This window comes from Chelonia mydas, chromosome 9 (genome assembly GCF_015237465.2).
Source record: "Chelonia mydas isolate rCheMyd1 chromosome 9, rCheMyd1.pri.v2, whole genome shotgun sequence".
Lineage (NCBI taxonomy): Eukaryota > Metazoa > Chordata > Testudines > Cheloniidae > Chelonia > Chelonia mydas.
This window is the reverse complement of record NC_057855.1, coordinates 55,182,326-55,205,769: the sequence shown is the minus strand read 5'-3', so window position 1 is coordinate 55,205,769 and position 23,444 is coordinate 55,182,326. Positions and strand designations below refer to the sequence as shown.

Below are 23,444 nucleotides of genomic sequence, written 5' to 3'. Positions count from 1 at the left end.
TTGAGACCATTACTCCTTGTCCTGTCACCTTCTACCACTGAGAATAGTCTAGAACCATCCTCTTTGGAACCACCTCTCAGGTAGTTGAAAGCAGCCATCAAATCCCCCCTCATTCTTCTCTTCTGCAGACTAAACAATCCCAGTTCCCTCAGCCTCTCCTCATAAGTCATGTGTTCCAGACCCCTAATCATTTTTTGTTGCCCTTTGCTGGACTCTCTCCAATGTTTCCACATCCTTCTTGTAGTGTGGGGCCCAAAACTGGGACACAGTACTCCAGATGAGGCGTCACCAATGTCACATAGAGGGGATAACGATCATGTACCTCGATCTGCTGGCCTATGCGCCTACTTATACATCCCAAAATGCCATTGGCCTTCTTGGCAACAAGGGCACACTGTTGACTCATATCCAGTTTCTCGTCCACTGTCACCCCTAGGTCCTTTTCCTCAGAACTGCTGCCTAGCCATTCGGTCCCTAGTCTGTAGCGGTGCATTGGATTCTTCCATCCTAAGTGCAGGACCCTGCACTTATCCTTGTTGAACCTCATCAGATTTCTTTTGGCCCAATCCTCCAATTTGTCTAGGTCCCTCTCTATCCTATCCCTACCTGCCACCATATCTACCATTCCTCCTAGTTTAGTATCATTCGCAAATTTGCTGAAAATGCAATCCACACCATCCTCCAGATCATTTATGAAGATATTGAACAAAACCGGCCCCAGGACCGACCCCTGGGGCACTCCACTTGACACCGGCTGCCAACTAGACATGGAGCCATTGATCACTACCCATTGAGCCCGACAATCTAGCCAACTTTCTACCCACCTTATAGTGCATTCATCCAGCCCATACTTCTTTAACTTGCTGACAAGAATACTGTGGGAGACCGTGTCAAAAGCTTTGCTAAAGTCAAGAAACAATACATCCACTGCTTTTCCTTCATCCACAGAAACCAGTAATCTCATCATAGAAGGCGGATTAGATTAGTCAGGCATGACCTTCCCTTGGTGAATCCATGCTGACTGTTCCTGATCACTTTCCTCTCCTCTAAGTGCTTCAGAATTGATTCCTTGAAGACCTGCTGCATGATTTTTCCGGGGACTGAGGTGAGGCTGACTGGCCTGTAGTTCCCAGGATCCTCCTTCTTCCCTTTTTTAAAGATGGGCACTACATTAGCCTTTTTCCAGTTGTTCGGGACTTCTCCCGATCGCCATGAGTTTTCAAAGATAATGGCCAATGGCTCTGCAATCACATCCACCAACTCCTTTAGCACTCTTGGATGCAACGCATCCGGCCCCATGGACTTGTGCATGTCCAGCTTTTCTAAATAGTCCCTAACCACCTCTTCTCCCAGAGGGCTGGCCACCTACTCCCCATGCTGTGTTGCCCAGCGCAGCAGTCTGGAAGCTGACGTTGTTCGTGAAGACAGAGGCAAAAAAAGCATTGAGTACATTAGCTTTTTCCACATCCTCTGTCACCAGGTTGCCTCCCTCATTCAGTAAGGGGCCCACACTTTCCTTGGCTTTCTTCTTGTGCCAACATACTTGAAGAAACCCTTCTTGTTACTCTTAACATCTCTTGCTAGCTGCAGCTCCAGGTGCGATTTGGCCCTCCTGATTTTCATTCCTACATGCCCGAGCAACATTTTTATACTCTTCCCTGGTCATTTGTCCAATCTTCCACTTCTTGTAAGCTTCTTTTTTATGTTTAAGATCCGCAAGGATGTCACTGTAGTAGTATCCCATCATGCCTTTGTGTTTTAATTTCTGTGTTCTTTTGGCAGTCAGGCTCACCTAACAAAACAGCTGTTGCAAATGCCCCTTTGTGTATGGTTCTCTTAGTAAAAGTGGATACAGTTGAAAAGGTTCTAGGGCCTTTCCAAGCAGCCTGGTGTGGGTGGCATGACAAACCCGGATCCCATCACCACCTTTCGAGTAAACAGCCTGAACACTTCAGGCAGGGCAGTGCAGAGCAGGATAGGTCGACAGTGGGATTTCACTGCAGTTTGAAAACTACAAAGCCCGGCGCATTTGAGATCTGTGAGAGAAGGGGATTGCAACCCACAGAGGAGACACCGCACAGCAAAGTCACTCTGCTCTGCTACTCACCCATTCTTCAAGGAGTGCTGCTGGACTGGGCCTTTCTCAGCATTTCTCCAGTTCTGTAGGAAGGAAAGAGAGCACAGCACAGCCCTGTGGTTGCCCATGGAAACACAAGAAAAGCTCCAGGATTGGAAGTGTTTTCCTTCCTCCCTTTTGAAAAATGGGAAATATGGTTAGTCCTCAGCGTACACAGCAGCATCACAGCTTTCAGCCCCAGTGACACTGGGGAGGAAATGGGGGCCCCAGAGTCCATGTCAGGGTTTCTGGGGCAGATCCTCACCTGGTGTAAATCAGTTTAGCTTAACTGATTTCAATTGAGATATGCCTATTTACACCAGCTGAGAATCTGGCTCTTTGCATTTATCTGGAATGGATTCTGGTTGCAGCTTTGGAAAGAAAAGACCTTAAATAAATGGCTCTGACTCCTGAAATGCAGGTAACGGTCTATCCAAAGTGGCCCAGTTGGCTGGGAGGTTCTCTGCCTCACAGAAGGTCTCTGGTTTTACCAGCTGCTGATTCTCCATTTTTACTGTTTATCAGTTTGTTTCTGTCCGTCCTGTGTGAAGTTCTTTGTCCTCGGGGAGCCATTCTGCTCTCTCATTACTATCCTTGCCCTTTTGATGTGTCACTCCTCTCTCCCAGCTGCAGACTCGTCTGGAGTCCACAGAATCCCACCTGTGCTGCTCAGAGCATGACCACAGCACAGAACTGGAGAACACTCTTACCCGCCTGGAGGAGGAGCAGCAGAGGTGCGGCTGGCTGCTGTGTCCAAGGAGCACCTGTGGGCCCTCCTTATCCCTTGTACAAAGGAAAGGAGAGAGCAGGTTACTCTAGAGCGGTGGTTCTCAAACTGGGGTCTGTGGACCCCTGTGGGTTCATGAGGGTACTCCAGGGGTCCGCAAGTCATGTCTGGGACCACTGGCCCTGCTGATCAACTCCTCCCACTCCCTCCCAGTGTCTCCTGCACGCCGCTGAACAGCTGTTCTGTGGCAGGCAGGAGGCACTGGGAGGGAGGAGGAGGAACGGGGACTTGGGGGAGGGGGCAGAAAGAGGTGGGAAAGAGGAGGGGTGGGGTGGAGTGGGGTGGAACCTTGGGGGGAAGGGTGGTGTTGGGACGGGGCCTGGGGCTGAGTGGGGGTTGAGCACCCCCAGGGAAAATTAGAAGCCAACTTGGGGGGCGGGGTGGGTCTGTGAAAATTTTTAAATCAAAATGGGGGTCCTCGGGTTGCTAAAGTTTGAGAATTGCAGCACCTGAGCATTGCATAGAGCTGGGTGTTACTCAACTGCCATCTAATGGTAACAGGTTTCAGAGTAACAGCCGTGTTAGTCTGTATTCGTAAAAGAAAAGGAGTACTTGTGGCACCTTAGAGACTAACCAGTTTATTTGAGCATGAGCTTTCGTGAGCTACAGCTCACTTCATCGGATGCATAGCATATCGTGGAAACTGCAGAAGACATTATATACACACAGAGACCATGAAACAAAACTTCCTCCCACCCCACTCTCCTGTTGGTAACAGCTTATCTAAAGTGATCATCAAGTAGAGCCATTTCCAGCACAAATCCAGGTTTTCTCACCCTTCCCCCCCCCCCCCCAACACACACACATACAAACTCACTCTCCTGCTGGTAATAGCCCATCCCTCTTTGAAACCTCTCTTTATAATGCGCATGATAATCAAGGTGGGTCATTTCCAGCACTAATCCAGGTTTTCTCACCCCCCACCCCCCCCACACACCCGCCTCCAAAAACCACACACACAAACTCACTCTCCTGCTGGCAATAGCTCATCTTACAATGTGCACAGCAATAATCCAAGTTTAACCAGAACGTCTTGGGGGGGGGGGTTGTAGGAAAAAAACAAGGGGAGATAGGCTACCTTGCATAATTGACTTAGCCACTCCCAGTCTCTATTCAAGCCCAAATTAATAGTATCCAATTTGCAAATGAATTCCAATTCAGCAGTTTCTCGCTGGAGTCTGGATTTGAAGTTTTTTTGCTTTAAGATAGCGACCCTCATGTCTGTGATTGCGTGACCAGAGAGATTGAAGTGTTCTCCGACTGGTTTATGAATGTTATAATTCTTGACATCTGATTTGTGTCCATTTATTCTTTTACGTAGAGACTGTCCAGTTTGACCAGTGTACATGTGCAGAGGGGCATTGCTGGCACATGATGGCATATATCACATTGGTGGTGATGTGCAGCGTGAACGAGCCTCTGATAGTGTGGCTGATGTTGTTAGGCCCTGTGATGGTGTCCCCTTGAATCGATATGTGGGCACAGTTGGCAACGGGCTTTGTTGCAAGGATAGGTTCCTGGGTTAGTGGTTCTGTTGTGTGGTATGTGGTTGTTAGTGAGTATTCGCTTCAGGTTGGGGGGCTGTCTGTAGGCAAGGACTGGCCTTTCTCCCAAGATTTGTGAGAGTGTTGGGTTATCCTTCAGGATAGGTTGTAGATCCTTAATAATGCGTTGGAGGGGTTTTAGTTGGGGGCTGAAGGTGACGGCTAGTGGCGTTCTGTTATTTTCTTTGTTAGGCCTGTCCTGTAGTAGGTGACTTCTGGGAACTCTTCTGGCTCTATCAATCTGTTTCTTCACTTCCGCAGGTGGGTATTGTAGTTGTAAGAATGCTTGATAGAGATCTTGTAGGTGTTTGTCTCTGTCTGAGGGGTTGGAGCAAATGTGGTTGTATCGCAGAGCTTGGCTGTAGACGATGGATCGTGTGGTGTGGTCAGGGTGAAAGCTGGAGGCATGTAGGTAGGAATAGCGGTCAGTAGGTTTCCGGTTATAGGGTGGTGTTGATGTGACCATCGTTTATTTAGGCACTGTAGTGTCCAGGAAGTGGATCTCTTGTGCTGGACTGGACCAGGCTGAGGTTGATGGTGGGATGGAAAATTGTTGAAATCATGGTGGAATTCCTCAAGGGCTTCTTTTCCATGGGTCCAGATGATGAAGATGTCATCATATAGCGCAAGTAAAGTAGGGGCGTTAGGGGACGAGAGCTGAGGAAGCGTTTGTTCTAAATCAGCCATAAAAATGTTGGCATACTGTGGGGCCATGCGGGTACCCATAGCAGTGCCGCTGATCTGAAGGATACATTGTCCCCAAATGTAAAATAGTTATGGGTAAGGACAAAGTCACAAAGTTCAGCCACCAGGTTAGCCGTGACATTATCGGGGATAGTGTGTTCTTGATGGCTTTGTAGTCCATCTTTGTGTGGAATGTTGGTGTAGAGGGCTTCTACATCCATAGTGGCCAGGATGGTGTTATCATTCCACCATGATTTCAACAATTTCCATCCCACCATCAAACCTCACCCCTGACCACACCACACGATCCATCGTCTACAGCCAAGCTCTGCGATACAACCGCATTTGCTCCAACCCCTCAGGACAGAGACAAACACCTACAAGATCTCTATCAAGCATTCTTACAACTACAATACCCACCTGCGGAAGTGAAGAAACAAGATTGATAGAGCCAGAAGAGTTCCCAGAAGTCACCTACTACAGGACAGGCCTAACAAAGAAAATTACAGAACGCCACTAGCCGTCACCTTCAGCCCCCAACTAAAACCCCTCCAACGCATTATTAAGGATCTACAACCTATCCTGAAGGATGACCAACACTCTCACAAATCTTGGGAGAAAGGCCAGTCCTTGCCTACAGACAGCCCCCCAACCTGAAGCGAATACTCACCAACAACCACATACCACACAACAGAACCACTAACCCAGGAACCTATCCTTGCAACAAAGCCCGTTGCCAACTGTGCCCACATATCTATTTCAGGGGACACCATCACAGGGCCTAACAACATCAGCCACCACTATCAGAGGCTCGTTCACCTGCACATCCACCAATGTCGGATATATGCCATCATGTGCCAGCAATGCCCCTCTGCCATGTACATTGGTCAAACTGGACAGTCTCTACGTAAAAGAATAATGGACACAAATCAGATGTTCCAAGAATTATAACATTCATAAACAGTCGGAGAACACTTCCAATCTCTCTGGTCACGCAATCACAGACATGAGGGTCGCTATCTTAAAGCAAAAAAACTTCAAATCCAGACTCCAGCGAGAAACTGCTGAATTGGAATTCATTTGCAAATTGGATACTATTAATTTGGGCTTGAATAGAGACTGGGAGTGGCTAAGTCATTATGCAAGGTAGCCTATCTCCCCTTGTTTTTTTCCTACAACCCCCCCCCAAGACGTTCTGGTTAAACTTGGATTATTGCTGTGCACATTGTAAGATGAGCTATTGCCAGCAGGAGAGTGAGTTTGTGTGTGTGGTTTTTGGAGGCGGGTGTGTGGGGGGGGTGGGGGGTGAGAAAACCTGGATTAGTGCTGGAAATGGCTCTACTTGATGATCACTTTAGATAAGCTGTTACCAACAGGAGAGTGGGGTGGGAGGAAGTTTTGTTTCATGGTCTCTGTGTGTATATAATGTCTTCTGCAGTTTCCACGATATGCTATGCATCCGATGAAGTGAGCTGTAGCTCACGAAAGCTCATGCTCAATAAACTGGTTAGCCTCTAAGGTGCCACAAGTACTCCTTTTCTAATGGTAACAGTTTGCAGTCGCCTAAGCTGGATTTGAACTGGGGACCTAGAGGCAACAGGCTCTGTATCCCATTAGCAGTCCCTTGAACTCTCCAGCCCTAGCAGTAATTTTGGATGCAGGTGTGCAACGTTTCCAGTTTGAGATTTCAGAGCCTGGCCATGTGGTGCAGCTTGGTGCTTTGATTTCTTTGCTCAATTTTTAGCTCTTTGCCGTTCTCTGCAGCAGATAGATACACTCATGTGTCTTTCCCCCCTCCTGCACAGCAGAGCGGCTGAGGAGGTTGTTGTTTTCTGTTTGTGACTCAGCCCCGCTGTGATCCCGCCCAGGGAGCTGAGCCACCCAGCAAAGGCAAATGATGGGGGGTTGCTGTTCAGAATACCCCCATGCATACAACAGTCTCCAACCCAGCTGCATCAGCTAGCACCCACTGGGATCCCTTTCTACCACCTGCTGCTCTATAATCTCCAGCTATCAAAGGGCTAATCCTCAGAAACCAGGAGATGAAATAGTGGCTGTTTTGGAGGCATTGTGGGGGCCAGTCCTGCACATATTGCTGCTAGTCAGCATGCTCAGGTGCCACCTTTCTCAGTATGCTTTCACCTAGGATGCCAGATCTACCTGTGGTTTCTTGCTGGGATCCATAAGGATGCAGGGTTGTGTCTGTGGTGGGGCCGCAGCAAGGTTCCCTGGTTGGAGTTTAGATGGGCTGCTGGTGGGAGGTGGCAGGAGGGAGGTCCTGGGAGATCCTGAGATGGGAGAGTTTAGCAGACAGAGGAGGCACCTTGAGAGCATTGGGAAGTGTGAGCCGGCACAGGATGTGGTTACCCATTCAGCGCAAGGGGCCTGAGGTCTGCCCTGTTCCCTGCTGCTTTCGGAAATGACTTCAAGGCATTGATTTAAACTTATACAGAGTTTGGAGTGATGTCTGTCCCCATGCCAAAGTGGGGTTTGGGGTGACTGCTGTCCCTGTGCTAATGCGCAGAGTTTGGAGTGACTTCTGTCCCCATGCCAGAGTGGGGTTTGGGCTGACCGCTGACCGTTCTCCCCATGCCCAGGTGGGGTTTGGGCTGACCGCTGACTGTTCTCCCCGTGCCCAGATGGGGTTTGGGCTGACTGCTGACTGTTCTTCCCATGCTGATGCGGGGTTTGGGGTGACTGCTCTCCACATGCCATACCGCTGCTTGTGGGATGTGCAGAGATGGGTCCCGTTGGAAAGGTGCTGAGGGCAGGGTGTTCTGACCTCCGCTCCAGAATGTGCTCCCTCCTTGGCCCCCACAAAGTCAGGATCTGTGAGCCTCTCAGGCCCACTGCAGAGGACTGGCTCTTCCCCAGGCACTTGAGGATAAAGGTTGTCTTTCTAAAATGTGCTCTAGCTCAACCAGAATTCGTGGGATTGCTGCAGGAATCACTGAGTGAGCTGCTCTGGCCTGTGCTCTGCAGGAGTTAGATTAGATAGCACAACGCTCCCTTCTGGCCTCAGCGTCTATATGTTTGTGAAGGTTACAGTTCTCAGGCTAGTTGAGGGATCCCAAGTTGGGTCATTGTCTGAGCTGTGGCCACTCCATTTAGTGTAATATTTGTGTACAGGCCCCTGAGCAGAGGATGGTGTTTCTCAATTGTAGCCCAAAGGAATTAATTCCCATAATGAGATGGGGATGATCATTCCCTACTTCCCAGGGCCAAATGAAGGAACAATGTGTTAATGTTCATACAGTTCTTTGAGAAATGCAGTGCTCTGTACAGGTGCTAAGCATTATTATTGCCTGATGTTCTCTGACTGTGCGGTCATTAGCTCAGGGCTACTCGAAGGGCCTGGAACGGTAAGTGCAGTGAAATAGGTTTGGCGTCTCCACACCTTTGCTTCTGAAGAATGGTCTGTTGCAGGAGCAGTGCATGTCACACAGCTTTGCTCTGGAGATCAGAATCCAAGGCATGGAGACTGTATTCTCTTCATCTCCTTCCATAGGAGGGTAAATGTTCGATGGACTGAGCCTGGAGACGGAGTGTCCCACACAGGAGAGGGTGCTCCTGTTACTGGGGCAGGATTGCTGGAGCACAGGGAGTACCTGGAGATCGGAGCTGCCCTCTAGTGCTAGTGCTGAAGAGCAGGGGAAACCAATATCTGGCTTGTTCTGCCCTAGGAGCACCAGCCTTTCCCAGATGAACATGCTGCTGCGGGAACAGCTGGACCAGATGAAATGCTCCAATCAGAGACTGGCGAGGGAGCTGGAGAGGGCAACATCAGACCTGCACAGGCTGAGAGGCGAGCTAGAGCAGAGAGCATCCAAGTGGGGCAAAGGCAGGGAGGTGAGTCCTTCCGCTGGGCATTGTGGTTTGGTTTTTTATTGTTGACTTCAGTGGAGTGATGCCAGTTTAGACCACCTGGGCGCTTGGCCCCCTGACGTCAATGGAACTGTGCTGGTTTACACCAGCTCCATTTCTAAATATGCCCATGTAGCCTGTTACTGGTCTGAGCTTAAACACAGCAGGGTGGGTCAAAGAAGGTGACTTCCCTGGAGCTGAGAGCTGAAGCCAAGCTGAAGTTCTAGAGCCAATGCGGTTTAATAAATGTATTAATGACCTGGCGGGGGGTGCAGAGCAGTGAGGGGCACAGTCTTCAGATGATACATAGATATTTAGGGCAGCAAGGAGCAGAGAGCAACATCAGAGAGACCTGAACAAGCCAGGGGAGTGGGCAGCACAATGGGGGACGAAAATCAGTGCTGATAAATGCAAAGCGATGTACATTGTGGGGAAGGTGGAATGGCGCGTACACCTTGCAGGGTTCTCCATTAACTGTATCCACTCACAAAAGGGGGCTGGACATCACTGCTGACAACTCAATGGAAACCTCTGCTCAGGGTGTGTGCACACACGAGGTTAGGCTGCAGAAAGGACGGGATGGAGACTGGGCCTTGGCCATGGCACTCCCTTGGTGAACTCCTGAATTTTGAGATGTCACCTCTGTACTCACAGCCCCTCACGTCCCACTCTTATTTCCTCAGAGCTCTGGCTCGTACTTAAGCAATGAGCACAGCGGGATCCTGCTGCTATGGCGCCAAGCTGCCACGCTGCGCAGTAACTTGGCGGAGCTGCGTGCCACAGCAGAGCGGTGAGTACCGCCTGGGCGGGGTTCTGCCACACGATTTCTCCACTATTCCTGATGGCCCTGTAGGTGGAAGCAGGAGGATGACAAGTGTGTGGATCTCGATAGCTGGTTAGAGCACTGGCTCCAAGTAACAGTGCCCTAACCTGAATCTCCTCCAGAGGGTATGTAAATCTGATCCCAGAGACTGCCAAAGATGGAAGGATACCAGCTAACCACAGCCAGAGGGTCCTTGGATCTCTCAGCTCACCTAGGCGAATTCAGAAAGTGTCTGCCAATTAGGCATGATCTCTGCAGCAAGCTACATGGGGATCACAGCTGCACAGCTGTAACGATGTGGCCTCTGGTGGCACACTACTGAGAGTATCAATTCAGGACAAATTGCTTAGAGCAGGGCAGTTACAGCCCAAAGCTGGAGTTCCTTTACTATTAAGGCACGCCAAACCAGTCAAACAGAGAGGACTTTGGTTTTACTCCACTGGCTAATCAGAAGTCATACAAGCAATTCCCTCGCGTACTCCAGTTCCCTTGTATCACCACCAGCACCGCTCCTTATGGGGATGAATGGTTATGAAAAACAATACTCCAGTAAAAGAAAAAAGGTTCTCCCGATCCCAAAGGACCAAGCCCCAGACCCAGGTCAATATATCAGTTAGATCTTACCCACAAATCATGCTGTTGCCAATCCTTTAGAATCTAAAATCTAAACGTTTATTAATAAAAAGAAAGAAATATAGATGAGAGCAAGAATTGGTTAAATGGAATCAATTACATACAGTAATGACAAAGTTCTTGGTTCAGGCTTGTAGTAGTGATGGAATAAACTGCAGGCTTAAATCAAGTCTCTGGAGTACATCCACAGCTTGGATGGGTCATTCAGTCCTTCGTTCAGAGCTTCAGTTTGTAGCAAAGTTCCTCCAGAGGGAAGAAACAGGATTGAAGACAAAATGGAGATGATGCAGCTGCCTTTTATAGTCCTTTTGCCATGTGGCTTGCGCTTCCTTTGTTCCAAACACAAGCCACCTAGCACATGGCATGGAAAAACCTTAGAGTTTGGTCCATAGGCATGTCCCTGCATACCTTGCTGAGTCACAAGGTGTATCTGCCTTCTTTCAATGGGTCAGGTGTATAGCTGATGGTCCTTAATGGGCCATCAAGCAGGCTAGACAGTGCTGATGCCACGTTGTCTGGGGGTGTCACAGAGAAAAACAGCACAAGTTTGAAATACAGACAGTATAGAGCCAATACTTATAACTTTAAATACAAAAATGATACATGTGTACAGATAGCATAATCATAACCAGCAAATCATAACCTTTTCATGGACATCTTACATGACCTCCTTTGTACAAGATTTGGTGCTACTATAGGATCTTGGTTGCAACAATGATCGATACGATCACAGTTCATATTAATAACATCACAACAGCCAGACAGGGGATCGAGCTTCCAAAGGAGCTCTGGATCTGGTGCCCCCCAGGAAGTGAGTCGTGCCAGGCTGTCCTTGTTCCCCAAAATTGGGCCTGCTAGTAAGCTTAGGGAGGACTAATGACCCGCCAGAGTTTGGCAGAAAGCAGCAGGTTATTATACTGACAGCTAAGCTGAAAAGAAGGGGGCGCGAAGGGTCACACTCACACTCACATACTCAAGCTCCCAGGACAGGCACGGCACTGGAGATGTCAGGATCCTTCAAGGTAAGTGTCCCACAGCGCAGCGATGGATGGTGCGATGAAGGTAAGTCTTCCCGGGGCATGATGGAATGCAACGCAGCGAACCACTGGCCAGGCAGTCCGGGCGAAGGGCCTTCACAGGAGGTACAAGCTTGTGAGTGCACTCCTGAGCACATGGCCCCTTCCCCTTTTAAGGACCTGCTCCTCATGGCCTGTGACTAGAGATGACTTGGCCGCATCTGGTTGGTCACACTCCACCTTGGACAGTGGCCATGCAGTGGCCATGCATTGGGTGTGTGAGCGCTGCCTAATTAGAGTCCCAGACACCTTGTCTACCTGGGAGCTGTTCTGATCTTCCAGCTGTTCAAGCAGCCCATTCATCCCACAAGCATTCCAGGAGGGAGGGGGAAAGCCACTTCACAGGTATTCAAAGAGGGAGAAGAGACAAAGGGGGGCAGCGGGAGTGGGGGGAGTGTAACAGATCTTTTGAACATACAGGTTATACAGAGCATACGGATCACTACTGCTCCTACAACAAAGTCCTGAGTAGGTTTCCATTGCTGGGGCCCTGGCAGTTGTTGGGAGGACGCTCAGACAGCTGTTGGCTGGCTGGGTGCTAGGAGCCCTGTCTTGGCTTTGAGGTGATGCGCTCTAAAACTGCAAGGATTTCTCTGTGATTCTTCACATGTGGCGATTTCTCTCTTGTTGCCAGAGGCCTGGCTGAGGCCCAGACAGACATGGCAAGGACTGCACGCCGCCTTCAGACTGCCTGCCTGAACTTGGACTCGAACCTGCGTCTGTCCGAGAGTGGTGCAGCCTGCTTGCTGGAGAAGCAGGCTCTGCAGGGGGCACGCTTGGAGCAGCAGCTTCAGGAGAAGGTCCGGGACATGATTCAGCTCCAGAGCCGCTGGGATGGAGAGAAAGTAGAGCTGAACTCCAGGTGAAGATGTTATGGGGCCTAGCGAACCAATGGAGAAGTCTCTAGTTGGGGTCATGCTCTGGCTCCCTGCCTCTGGCTTTTCCTAAGAGCTTCCAAAGAAGGGCCAGCTGCACAGCTGATGTAAATTGATGTAACTCCTTTGAAGCCCATGGACCAGCTCCCCTGCGGGTGTAAATCAGCATAGCTCTGTTGAAGCTAATGGGCTCAATCGCCAGTTGATGCTAAAAGAATTGACACCGTTGATGTCAGTGGGACCCAGGGGGCTGGGCTGATTTAGGCCAGCTGAGGATCTGAGCTCAGAAAGAAAAATCTCCTCAGACCCAAGGAAAGGGTGCTCTGCCTAGGGCAGGAGGGATTCCACTTCAGGGGCATGGTGGGGCCACCTGGGACTGACTCTAACTAAAATCAAACACCAAACCCTCCTTTGATCCTGTTGTTTTCATCACTGGTTTTAAATAACCAATACAGATTGAAAGGGGAAGGGGGGCAGTGGTTCATGCTGCAGGCGGGAGTGGGAGTGACCTCGGATGCACTCTGCCTGTAAATAATGCCACTGATCTGCCAAGGGTTCTTCTGAGATGCTGATCACTGGGTTAGACCCAGGAAACAAGTCACTGACAGGATGCGATCTCATCCCCTTCCCCTCTTCCAGTGGCATGTTTTGGGGACCCAAGGTGAACTTGGAGAGGCCAGGAGGGCCATATAACCACTATACGTAGGCAGACAGGCTGTGATGCGTTAATGGAACCCGACTTCTGCTCAAAACAATGCAGCTACAAACAGATTAAACCCACAGAAGTGTTTTCTAAGAAGTAAAAGGCCCCAAACTAGAGAAAATAAACACCCTGAATCCATTGGTTAGAATCATAGAATCTCAGGGTTGGAAGGGACCTCAGGAGGTCATCTAGTCCAATCCCCTGCTCAAAGCAGGACCAATCCTCAATTTTTGCCCCAGATCCCTAAATGGCCCCTCAAAGATTGAACTCACAACCCTGGGTTTAGTAGGCCACTGCTCAAACCACTGAGCTATCCTCCCCTGAAAGCCAGGACTGACCTGGATGACTGCAGAGCCCTCCCCTGACTGCAGAGCCCTGGGGCGACAGCTGTCCAGTCAGGAGGGGGCTTTGTATCCAGGTCAGGGTTGGGATCACCAGTGGAGCTCTGAGGGGAAGCCTAAGACTGAAGGGTGTTGGGCCCAATCCTGCAACTGACCCAAAGCTTGTGTTGAACGCTGCTAAAGCCAATGGACAGCTCTATGCTAGCACAGGAGCCTACCCATGTCCAACAAATTGTGGGGTTGGGGCCTTGGAGAGAACATTCCCCTTCCATTCTCAGCCATCCAGGCCAGGGCTCCCAAGCTTAGGGAAAGAGGGCGAAGGATGATAATGGCTGCAGCTTCTTCTTATTCCTCTCATATTGATGTTGAGAAATGTGTTTGAAAAATAACTCAGTAAACACCATGGAATATTTAATGTAACTCTTCTCATGTTCCTAGAAATGACACAGTAGTTACCCTGGAAATAGCATTCTGTGGCCCAGGAGATTGTTGTTCAGCAGAATTATGGTAAATCAGTGACAAATTTCCCAGCTGTGTAAAGTTTTAACTCTCCTCATCCCACCCTCCCTTCCTATCACTCAGTGATCCTCCTGGCTTGGTGCCTCTTTAGTTAAGGTCATTATCTCTGAAATGTGTCAGGTGTTCACCCCATCCATCTAGTTCCTGTGTGTAGATCTTGTCTTGTACAAGCAGCTGTTCTCTGCATTGAACTGTCTCTGAATGCCCTGGAGGGACTGAAAGGTGCTGGGGAAATGTCAGCTTTGCCACTGAGCCTGTGGTACTTTCTTCACTCTGAACAACCTGCTCTCTGTGCCCGGCTTGTATCTTTCAGGATAACAGAACTGACCGCTTTAGGACAGAAACTTAAAGAACAGAATGCAAAGAAAGAGAAGACCATCTCTGCTCTAAAACTGGACGTTCAGAAACTGGTACACATATCCACAAACTCCTCTCTCTCAATTAGTCACTATCACACACAAACATATAAACACACACACACACACACACTCTTTACACTTTCTCTGATCTTTCCTTATGTTCATCACTAAGAAATCACTTATCTTTGAACACAGGAAGTCACTAAAACTGGAGAGCTACTGGAAGTGCAGGACCTGAAAGATGAAAGTGAATCTTTGCAGAGAATCGTGAACAGCATCACACAGGTGTGCTACTTCACTCACAGCAAAGTGCAAGAATGTGGTCAAGGCACTCGCCTTGGACTTGGAAGATCTGCATTCAAGTCCCTGCTGTGCCATAGACTTCCTGTGTGATCATGGACAAGTCACTTAGCCTCTCTGTGCTTCAGTTCCCCTTCTATAAAATGGGGATGCCCTGTTTCACAAGGTTGCTCAGCTACTACAGTAATGGGAGCCATATGTACCTTAGATCAATAGAGAACTAAATCCAGTAAGGGCCCCTTATGTCTATATTGTGAATGGTTTTAATTTGGTGATTCAGACCATATGGCTCAATAGTGGAAATTTGATGACTAATTGTGTATTAAAGACAACAGTGTAGTTGATGGTACAGGTTCTTTACTTACCCATGTGTTGGAATAGAGTATGTTAGGTATCTAAGAGAAGGCACTAGGGCAGAGTTCTTACTACAGGTTCTGTTATTGTACATTTTGTTCTTCTGAAAGTTGGCTCGATGATTGTTTGAAATCAGGCCTCCCAACTGGTGCTCAGCTCATGCTGTTGTTAATCTGATGCAGGCACTAAGTCATTCCATGGCTCTTCAGGCTCTTATTGTTTTCAGTCCCATTTCTAGAGCTGGTGCTTGTTTTTGTAACAATAGACCCAATAGCGTGGGCTTAAGTCCCATTGACTGCAGTGGGATTTAATGACTTTGCTGAATCAGGGCCATCATACTGACACTCTTATGCAGGCACCAGTCACAATTTAAACAGCTGTCCATGGAACCCTAGTATAGTAGCTCTATAAGGCAGTGTTGCGTAGTGCATAGAACACTGGACTAGGACTCAGAAGACCTGGCTTCTATTCCTAGCTCCGCCACTGACAGGTTGGGAGACCTTGGGCAAGTCCCTTTCCCATTCTCAGCCTCTGTTTCCCCATCTATACAATGGGGATAATGATACTAATCTCCTTAGGAAAGTGCTTTGAAATCTCTGAATGAAAAGAAATAGGTATTATTATTTTGAGCTGCCCATCTAGCAAAGCTATAGATGGCTTTATGCATGTACAGTTGTGTGCATAACTGAGGGCCTGCAGAGTATGGATGTTACTGGGAATTGCAGATGCTCAGCATGTCTCGTGATCGGGTGCTGAGAGCTCGGTTAGGTTGGCAATTGGGCATGCAGAATCTCGTATCTCCATGTGCACTGGACACTAATGTTGCTCCTGGTTTGGGTGCACAGTTCTCTTCACCGCTTCTGTTTGTTTTGGGGCTAATGTCCATCTCCTGACAGTGTAGCCAAGGTCAACGTTTTCAAATGTGGATCCCCAAGAGTTGGGCATTAATTACGTAGGGCCTGATGCAGGAAAGCACTTCAGCACATGCTTCACTTTAAGCTCAGGTAATTTCACTGACTTCATGTGCTTAAAGTTCAGCACATGTTTACGTGCCTTCCTGGACCAGGGCCTTCTGTAAGCCCCAAGTGCTGATGTCAGATCAGCAGGGAGGTGTCTACAATAGCGATCTGGGTTTAATTAGCTTTAAGGGCCTGTTATGAGGCTGGTTCTGGTGGGACCCAACTGAGAGTGCCAGTTCAGGACAAATTGCTTAAAGCAGAGCAATTACAGCCAAGGCTGGGGTTTCTATGTACACCAAGGCAAACCAAACCAGCCAAACAGAGAAGACTTTGGTTTTACCCCACTGGCTAACCACAAGTCACACAAGCAATTCCCTTAGACACTCCAGTTTCCCAGTATCACCACCAGTGCCACTCGTTATGGGGACAATGGTTATGAAAACCAATACCCCAGTAAAAGAAAAAAGGTTCTCTCGATCCCAAAGGACCAAGCCCCAGACCCAGGTCAATATACAAGTCAGATCTTACCCACAAATCACGCTGTTGCCAATCCTTTAGAATCTAAAATCTAAAGGTGTACTCATAAAAGGAAAAAGATATAGATGAGCGCTAGAATTGGTTAAATGGAATCAGTTACATACAGTAATGGCAAAGTTCTTGGTTCAGGCTTGCAGCAGTGGTGGAATAAACTGCAGGTTCAAATCAAGTCTCTGGAGTATATCCACAGCTGGGATGGGTCTTTCAGTCCTTGGTTCAAAGCTTCAATGTAGCAAAGTTCCTCCAGAGGTATGAAGCAGGATTGAAGACAAGATGGAGGAGCTGCAGCAGCTTTTTATATTCTCTTGCCATGTGGTCTTTCTTTCTTAGTTCCAAAGACAAGCTGTCCATCACATGGCCTGTAAAAACCTCAGAGTTCTGTCCATAGGCATGTCCCTGCATACCTTGCTGAGTCCCAAGGCGTGTCTGCCTTCTCTCAATGGGTCAGTTGTATAGCTGATGGTCCTTAATGGGCCATCAAGCAGGCTAGGCAGAGCTGACACCAACTTGTCCGGGGTGTCACCCGGAAGCATAGCACAAGTTTGAACTACAGACAGTATAGAGCCAACATTCATAACTTCAACTACAAAAATGATACACACATATAGACAGCTTAATCATAATCAGCAAACCATAACCTTGTCTTAGACACCTCATTTGACCCCCTTTATAAAAGATTTGGTGCCACTACAGGACCTTGGTTGCAATGATGATCTATACAGTCCCAGATTATGTCAATAATGTCACACCCCCAATGCAAAATTGATGCAGGAAGGGATGACACAAACATCACTGACGGCATCTCAAAAGCTCCCCATCCTTGATTCTGTCTTACTACAGCTAGTATTGGGTTAGGAGCCGTACCAGTGTATAACAGAAATGGTTTATCAAAGTCATGTTCAATAACATGAATGAATCTCTTTACAAACTCAAGGTAAAACTTGGTTAGAACAATAGTGGATTGGATCTGCTCTTGCAGCATGGTTCCTGTATGTGATCTTGCCAAGAGCTAAAGAACATAGCTACTTTATCCATAAAAGCTCTGGCAAATGTTTGAAACCCAATTAACATCAACTTAATGTAGATATTATTATTGTTTATAGTACAGGAATCTTGGCATTTAGCCATGAAAGCAAGGTGGTAGTGTGCCTCAGTTTCCCTGTTCATACCGCACATCAGGTTTGGAATGTCTTTTCCCCTGTGAAAAGTTCCAAGACTGTGTACAGGCATTAATACTGTGCAACATCAGTATAACAAGGCCCTTTAGCATAAAGTGTGATCTTATGTATCACTTTTAACATATTTAAGGGATTTTCCAAAAGATTTGGCACATTGTACACTTTTACAGTTTTTGGTAATAGCAACACATTAGTTACAAGAATTACAATTAGCAATAAAAAGAATTTCATTGCAAGTGTCTATTTACAATAATTTTTGTCATGCCACACTTTGGCTCAATACCATTGAGGTTTGGGCCTTTCAGGGTTAGCCTGTGGCTTCCCTTTGCAAAATTAAGGTCTCTCTTTCCTTCCTGTCCTGAAGGATCAAACCCTGATTTCTCTAGTTTAACAGAATTCACTGGCTGATTGGGTGTGCTCTCTGTGCTAATAGCTATTAGCAAGTCCGTCTTCTCCCTGCCAGCCAAGTAATTTGCATTACCACAGACAGGAGCCAGTTTACCAGTTTTTAGATCCTTAACTGCTACCAAATTCCAAGGCTGGACTCTGTCTTAAAGAGATACCATCCATTTTCACTAACAAGCTAGACTCAAAGTTCTGTGGTCCTTCCCTTACCAACCTCGGCTTCCACATGGAATCAGATGTTAAGTTCACTGAGAGAATACAAGTCATATCCAAAGTGTCTAGAGATGAGAGTATACCTGCCATCCCCTGCATTCTCGAGAGATTAACTGCACAGCTGTTCTGCTCTGCAGACTCAGCTACCCAGTCTTCCCTCTGAACCTGAGACACAGACTGTTCACTCACAGAATCAGCATGGAGACATTCCTCTCTCAACAACCTTGTCTCCCCAACAAGCTGGCCAAACCAGCCACTTGGTTATAGGACTCTTCAACTTTCTTAGCAGCTTTCACTCCATCTGAGACCTTCTCAAAGCTATCCACGCTGGATCTTTCAAAAGGAAAGTCAGTGGATCCATTCACCATAGAAAATTTCTGGCTGTTAGGAACTGAAACTTTCTTGGTTAAATCACTTTCACACCCTTCAGTTGCAGTAAACTGCTCGCAAAGACTACCATGAGGATTCCTTTCCCTAGGAGCTTTTCGAAGGAGCAATTCGCCCCTCTGAGAAATTCTGCCCTTACCCTCTTCACTTAGGGCTTGCTCTAAAGGAACACTTTCCTGAGCAACAACAGACTCTTTCTGGGTCTCACATCCAGAATCACCTCTGGCCCATCAGGCGGATTCCTACGCAATCCCCTTTCAGGCATACTTATAGACTTCCTAGATAAAAGGCTAGAAGCATTCTCCTTCCCTTTGCCACACACAAGTTCAGGAATCTTTTCCTTCTTTCTACAAGTTTCCACACCATCAGTAGGTAACACAATCAAACCACCTTTATGCTCTCCTTGTGCCCTGGCAAGGGTATCACCCTTATTAGACAGAGTTGCTACACCTTTCCCAGCCACACATTAGCAACAGGCAAAATACAAGCACCAGAATTGTCTGGTGTCTGGGATTCTGCTACAACACTAACTGGATGCAACCTAGTTACAGCGCCATTCTCCCTAGCAGACACAAACTTAGGACCATTCCCTTCCTGGGCTTTAGTTGAATCCAGAACCAACTCTGAGACAACTACACTATTCTCAACCCGCACAGGCTGAAAGGCACCTTCTCTCTGCTCCACAGACAAAGAAGAGCTGGAGACACATTCTACTTTACCAGACACACAGCTTGGGATCTCATTTCCCTTGTCCCAGCACACAGGGTTGTTCACAGACAACTGCTTGGAGACCGGGGTAGCTCCCTCCATAGGCAAGTCAATACCCTTGACAGACACAGGCACATTTCCTTCACTGTCACAATTCTCCACACAGGTAATAGGTAAGGTATACATCCAATGAAGTGAGCTGTAGCTCACAAAAGCTTATGCTCAAATAAATTGGTTAGTCTCTAAGGTGCCATAAGTCCTCCTTTTCTTTTTTTTAGGTAAGGTATAGGGACACTCATCTTCCACTATCCTTGCCTTCCCAAACTGCTGACTAGATAATGCCATCAGCTCACAAGGCTGCCTAGGTTCATCCAAACTTTCCTTATCAGGCACATTGCCGCTCCCGAGGATAAACTGCTGCTCTCTTCACTACACTGAGCTACTTCCAGCAAATCACAGTTACCTTTTCCAGGTTCACTTTTACAAGCTGTACTTGCCAATAATTCATTACCCATCAAAAATCTACCCTTTCCTTTCTCAGTTAGGGCTTTACCCTGACCATCCACTTTAATCTGCTCCTGAGAAATATTTTCCTGACCAATGAGTTCTTTCTGTGCTTGATCTAATTCCAGATTTACTTCTGAGACATTAGACAGACATTCAGAAACTTCATTCACAGACATACTGCTTTTTTGCTCAGACAAACACTTGGAGAAACCCTCCCCAGGCAAATCATTGCCCAAAACAGACAGGTTTAAGATCATTCCTTTCCTGTGACTGGCTACCTGGACTGAATAAAGCTTTGACATTTTCCCCAATCAAAAGATCCTTAGGGTATGTCTACACTACGGAATAAGGTCGAATTTATAGAAGTCGGTTTTTAGAAATCGGTTTTATATATTCGAGTGTGTGTGTCCCCACAGAAGTGCATTAAGTGCATTAACTCGGCGGAGTGCTTCCACAGTACCAAGGCTAGAGTCGACTTCCGGAGCGTTGCACTGTGGGTAGCTATCCCACAGTTCCCGCAGTCTCCGCTGCCCATTGGAATTCTGGGTTGAGATCCCAATGCCTGATGGGGCTGAAACATTGTCGCGGGTGGTTCTGGGTACATATCGTCAGTCCCCCCTTCCCTCCCTCCCTCCCTCCGTGAAAGCAAGGGCAGACAATCGTTTTGCGCCTTTTTTCCTGAGTTACCTGTGCGGACGCCATACCACCGCAAGCATGGAGCCCGCTCAGGTAACCGTCACCGTATGTCTCCTGGGTGCTGGCAGACGCGGTTCTGCATTGCTACACAGTAGCAGCAACCCCTTGCCTTGTGGCAGCAGACGGTACAATACGACTGGTAGCCGTCCTCGTCATGTCCGAGGTGCTCCTGGTCGCCTGTGTGAGGTCGATCAGGAGCGCCTGGGCAGACATGGGCGCAGGGACTAAATTTTTAGTGACTTGACCAGGTCATTCTCTTAAGTCCGGCATTCAGTCCTATTGAACCGTCTTATGGTGAGTAGGCATGCAATATGGATTGCTTAGCAGTCCTATTGTACCGTCTTCTGCCGAGCAGCCATGAGATGTGGATGGCATGCAGTCCTTCTGCACCGTTTGCTGCCAGCCAAAGATGTAAAAGATAGATGGAGTGGATCAAAACAAGAAATAAACCGGATTTGTTTTGTACTCATTTGCCTCTTCCCCTGTCTAGGGGACTCATTCCTCTAGGTCACACTGCAGTCACTCACAGAGAAGGTGCAGCGAGCTAAATCTAGCCATGTATCAATCAGAGGCCAGGCTAACCTCCTTGTTCCAATAAGAACAATAACTTAGGTGCACCATTTCTTATTGGAACCCTCCGTGAAGTCAACCCTGTAAGCCGTGTCCTCAGTCGCCCCTCCCTGCGTCAGAGCAACGGCAAACAATCGTGCATCTGAGTTGAGAGTGCTGTCCAGAGCAGTCACAATGGAGCACTCTGATTGGGCTAAAACATTGTCGCGGGTGGTTCTGGGTACATATTGTCCGGCCCCCGTTCCCTCCCTCCCTCCGTGAAGGCAAGGGCAGACAATCGTTTCGCGCCTTTTTTCCTGAGTTACCTGTGCGGACGCCATACCACCGCAAGCATGGAGCCCGCTCAGGTAACCGTCACCGTATGTCTCCTGAGTGCTGGAAGACGCGGTATGGCATTGCTACACAGTAGCAGCAACCCATTGCCTTCTGGCAGCAGACGGTGCAGTATGACTGTTACCCGTCCTCGTCGTGTCCGAGGTGCTCCTGGCCACGTCGGCTGGGAGCGCCTGGGCAGACATGGGCGCAGGGACTAAATTTTTGGTGACTTGACCAGCTCATTCTCTTTAGTCCTGCAGTCAGTCCTATTGAACCGTCTTATGGTGATCAGGCAGGCAATACGGATTGCTAGCAGTCGTATTGTACCGTCTTCTGCCGGGCAGGCAAGAGATGACGATGGCTAGCAATCGTATTGTACCATCTTCTGCCAGGCAGGCAAGAGATGAGGATGGCTAGCAGTCATATTGCACCATCTTCTGCCAGGCAGGCAAGAGATGAGGATGGCTAGCAGTCGTACTGTACCATCTTCTGCCGAGCAGCCATGAGATGTGGATGGCATGCAGTCCTTCTGCACCGTCTGCTGCCAGCCAAAGATGTAAAAGATAGATGGAGTGGATCAAAACAAGAAATAGACCAGATTTGTTTTGTACTCGTTTGCCTCTTCCCCTGTCTAGGGGACTCATTCCTCTAGGTCACACTGCAGTCACTCACAGAGAAGGTGCAGCGAGCTAAATCTAGCCATGTATCAATCAGAGGCCAGGCTAACCTCCTTGTTCCAATAAGAACAGTAACTTAGGTGCACCATTTCTTATTGGAACCCTCCATGAACTCCTGCCTGAACTACTCCTTGATTTAAAGCCACCCCCTTTGTGGATTTTAGCTCCCTGAAGCCAACCCTGTAAGCCGTGTCGTCAGTCGCCCCTCCCTCCGTCAGAGCAACGGCAGACAATCATTCCGCGCCTTTTTTCTGTGCGGACGCCATACCAAGGCAAGCATGGAGTCCGCTCAGCTCACTTTGGCAATTAGGAGCACATTAAACACCACACGCATTATCCAGCCGTATATGCAGCACCAGAACCTGGCAAAGCGCTACCGGGCGAGGAGGCGACGTCAGCGCGGTCACGTGGGTGATCAGGACATGGACACAGATTTCTCTGAAAGCATGGGCCCTGCCAATGCATGCATCATGGTGCTAATGGGGCAGGTTCATGCTGTGGAACGCCGATTCTGGGCTCGGGAAACAAGCACAGACTGGTGGGACCGCATAGTGTTGCAGGTCTGGGACGATTCCCAGTGGCTGCGAAACTTTCGCATGCGTAAGGGCACTTTCATGGAACTCTGTGACTTGCTTTCCCCTGCCCTGAAGCGCATGAATACCAAGATGAGAGCAGCCCTCACAGTTGAGAAGTGAGTGGCGATAGCCCTGTGGAAGCTTGCAACGCCAGACAGCTACCGGTCAGTTGGGAATCAATTTGGAGTGGGCAAATCTACTGTTGGGGCTGCTGTGATGCAAGTAGCCCACGCAATCAAAGATCTGCTGATATCAAGGGTAGTGACCCTGGGAAATGTGCAGGTCATAGTGGATGGCTTTGCTGCAATGGGATTCCCTAACTGTGGTGGGGCCATAGACGGAACCCATATCCCTATCTTGGCACCAGAGCACCAAGCCGGCGAGTACATAAACCGCAAGGGGTACTTTTCAATAGTGCTGCAAGCTCTGGTGGATCACAAGGGACGTTTCACCAACATCAACGTGGGATGGCCGGGAAAGGTACATGACGCTCGCATCTTCAGGAACTCTGGTCTGTTTCAAAAGCTGCAAGAAGGGACTTTATTCCCAGACCAGAAAATAACTGTTGGGGATGTTGAAATGCCTATATGTATCCTTGGGGACCCAGCCTACCCCTTAATGCCATGGCTCATGAAGCCATACACAGGCAGCCTGGACAGTAGTCAGGAGCTGTTCAACTACAGGCTGAGCAAGTGCAGAATGGTGGTAGAATGTGCATTTGGACGTTTAAAGGCGCGCT

General features: G+C 48.4%; 1 protein-coding gene across 1 annotated transcript in view; it reads left to right on the top strand.

Annotated features, from left to right (window-relative positions):
- CROCC2 (ciliary rootlet coiled-coil, rootletin family member 2) overlaps positions 1-23,444 on the top strand; it is a 212,359-nt gene that overhangs the window by 42,794 nt on the left and 146,121 nt on the right. Inside the window, 6 exon segments of the mRNA XM_043522756.1 lie at positions 2,744-2,850; positions 8,815-8,980; positions 9,679-9,785; positions 12,162-12,389; positions 14,279-14,375; positions 14,520-14,609. Coding sequence (XP_043378691.1) covers positions 2,744-2,850; positions 8,815-8,980; positions 9,679-9,785; positions 12,162-12,389; positions 14,279-14,375; positions 14,520-14,609 — 795 coding nt within the window.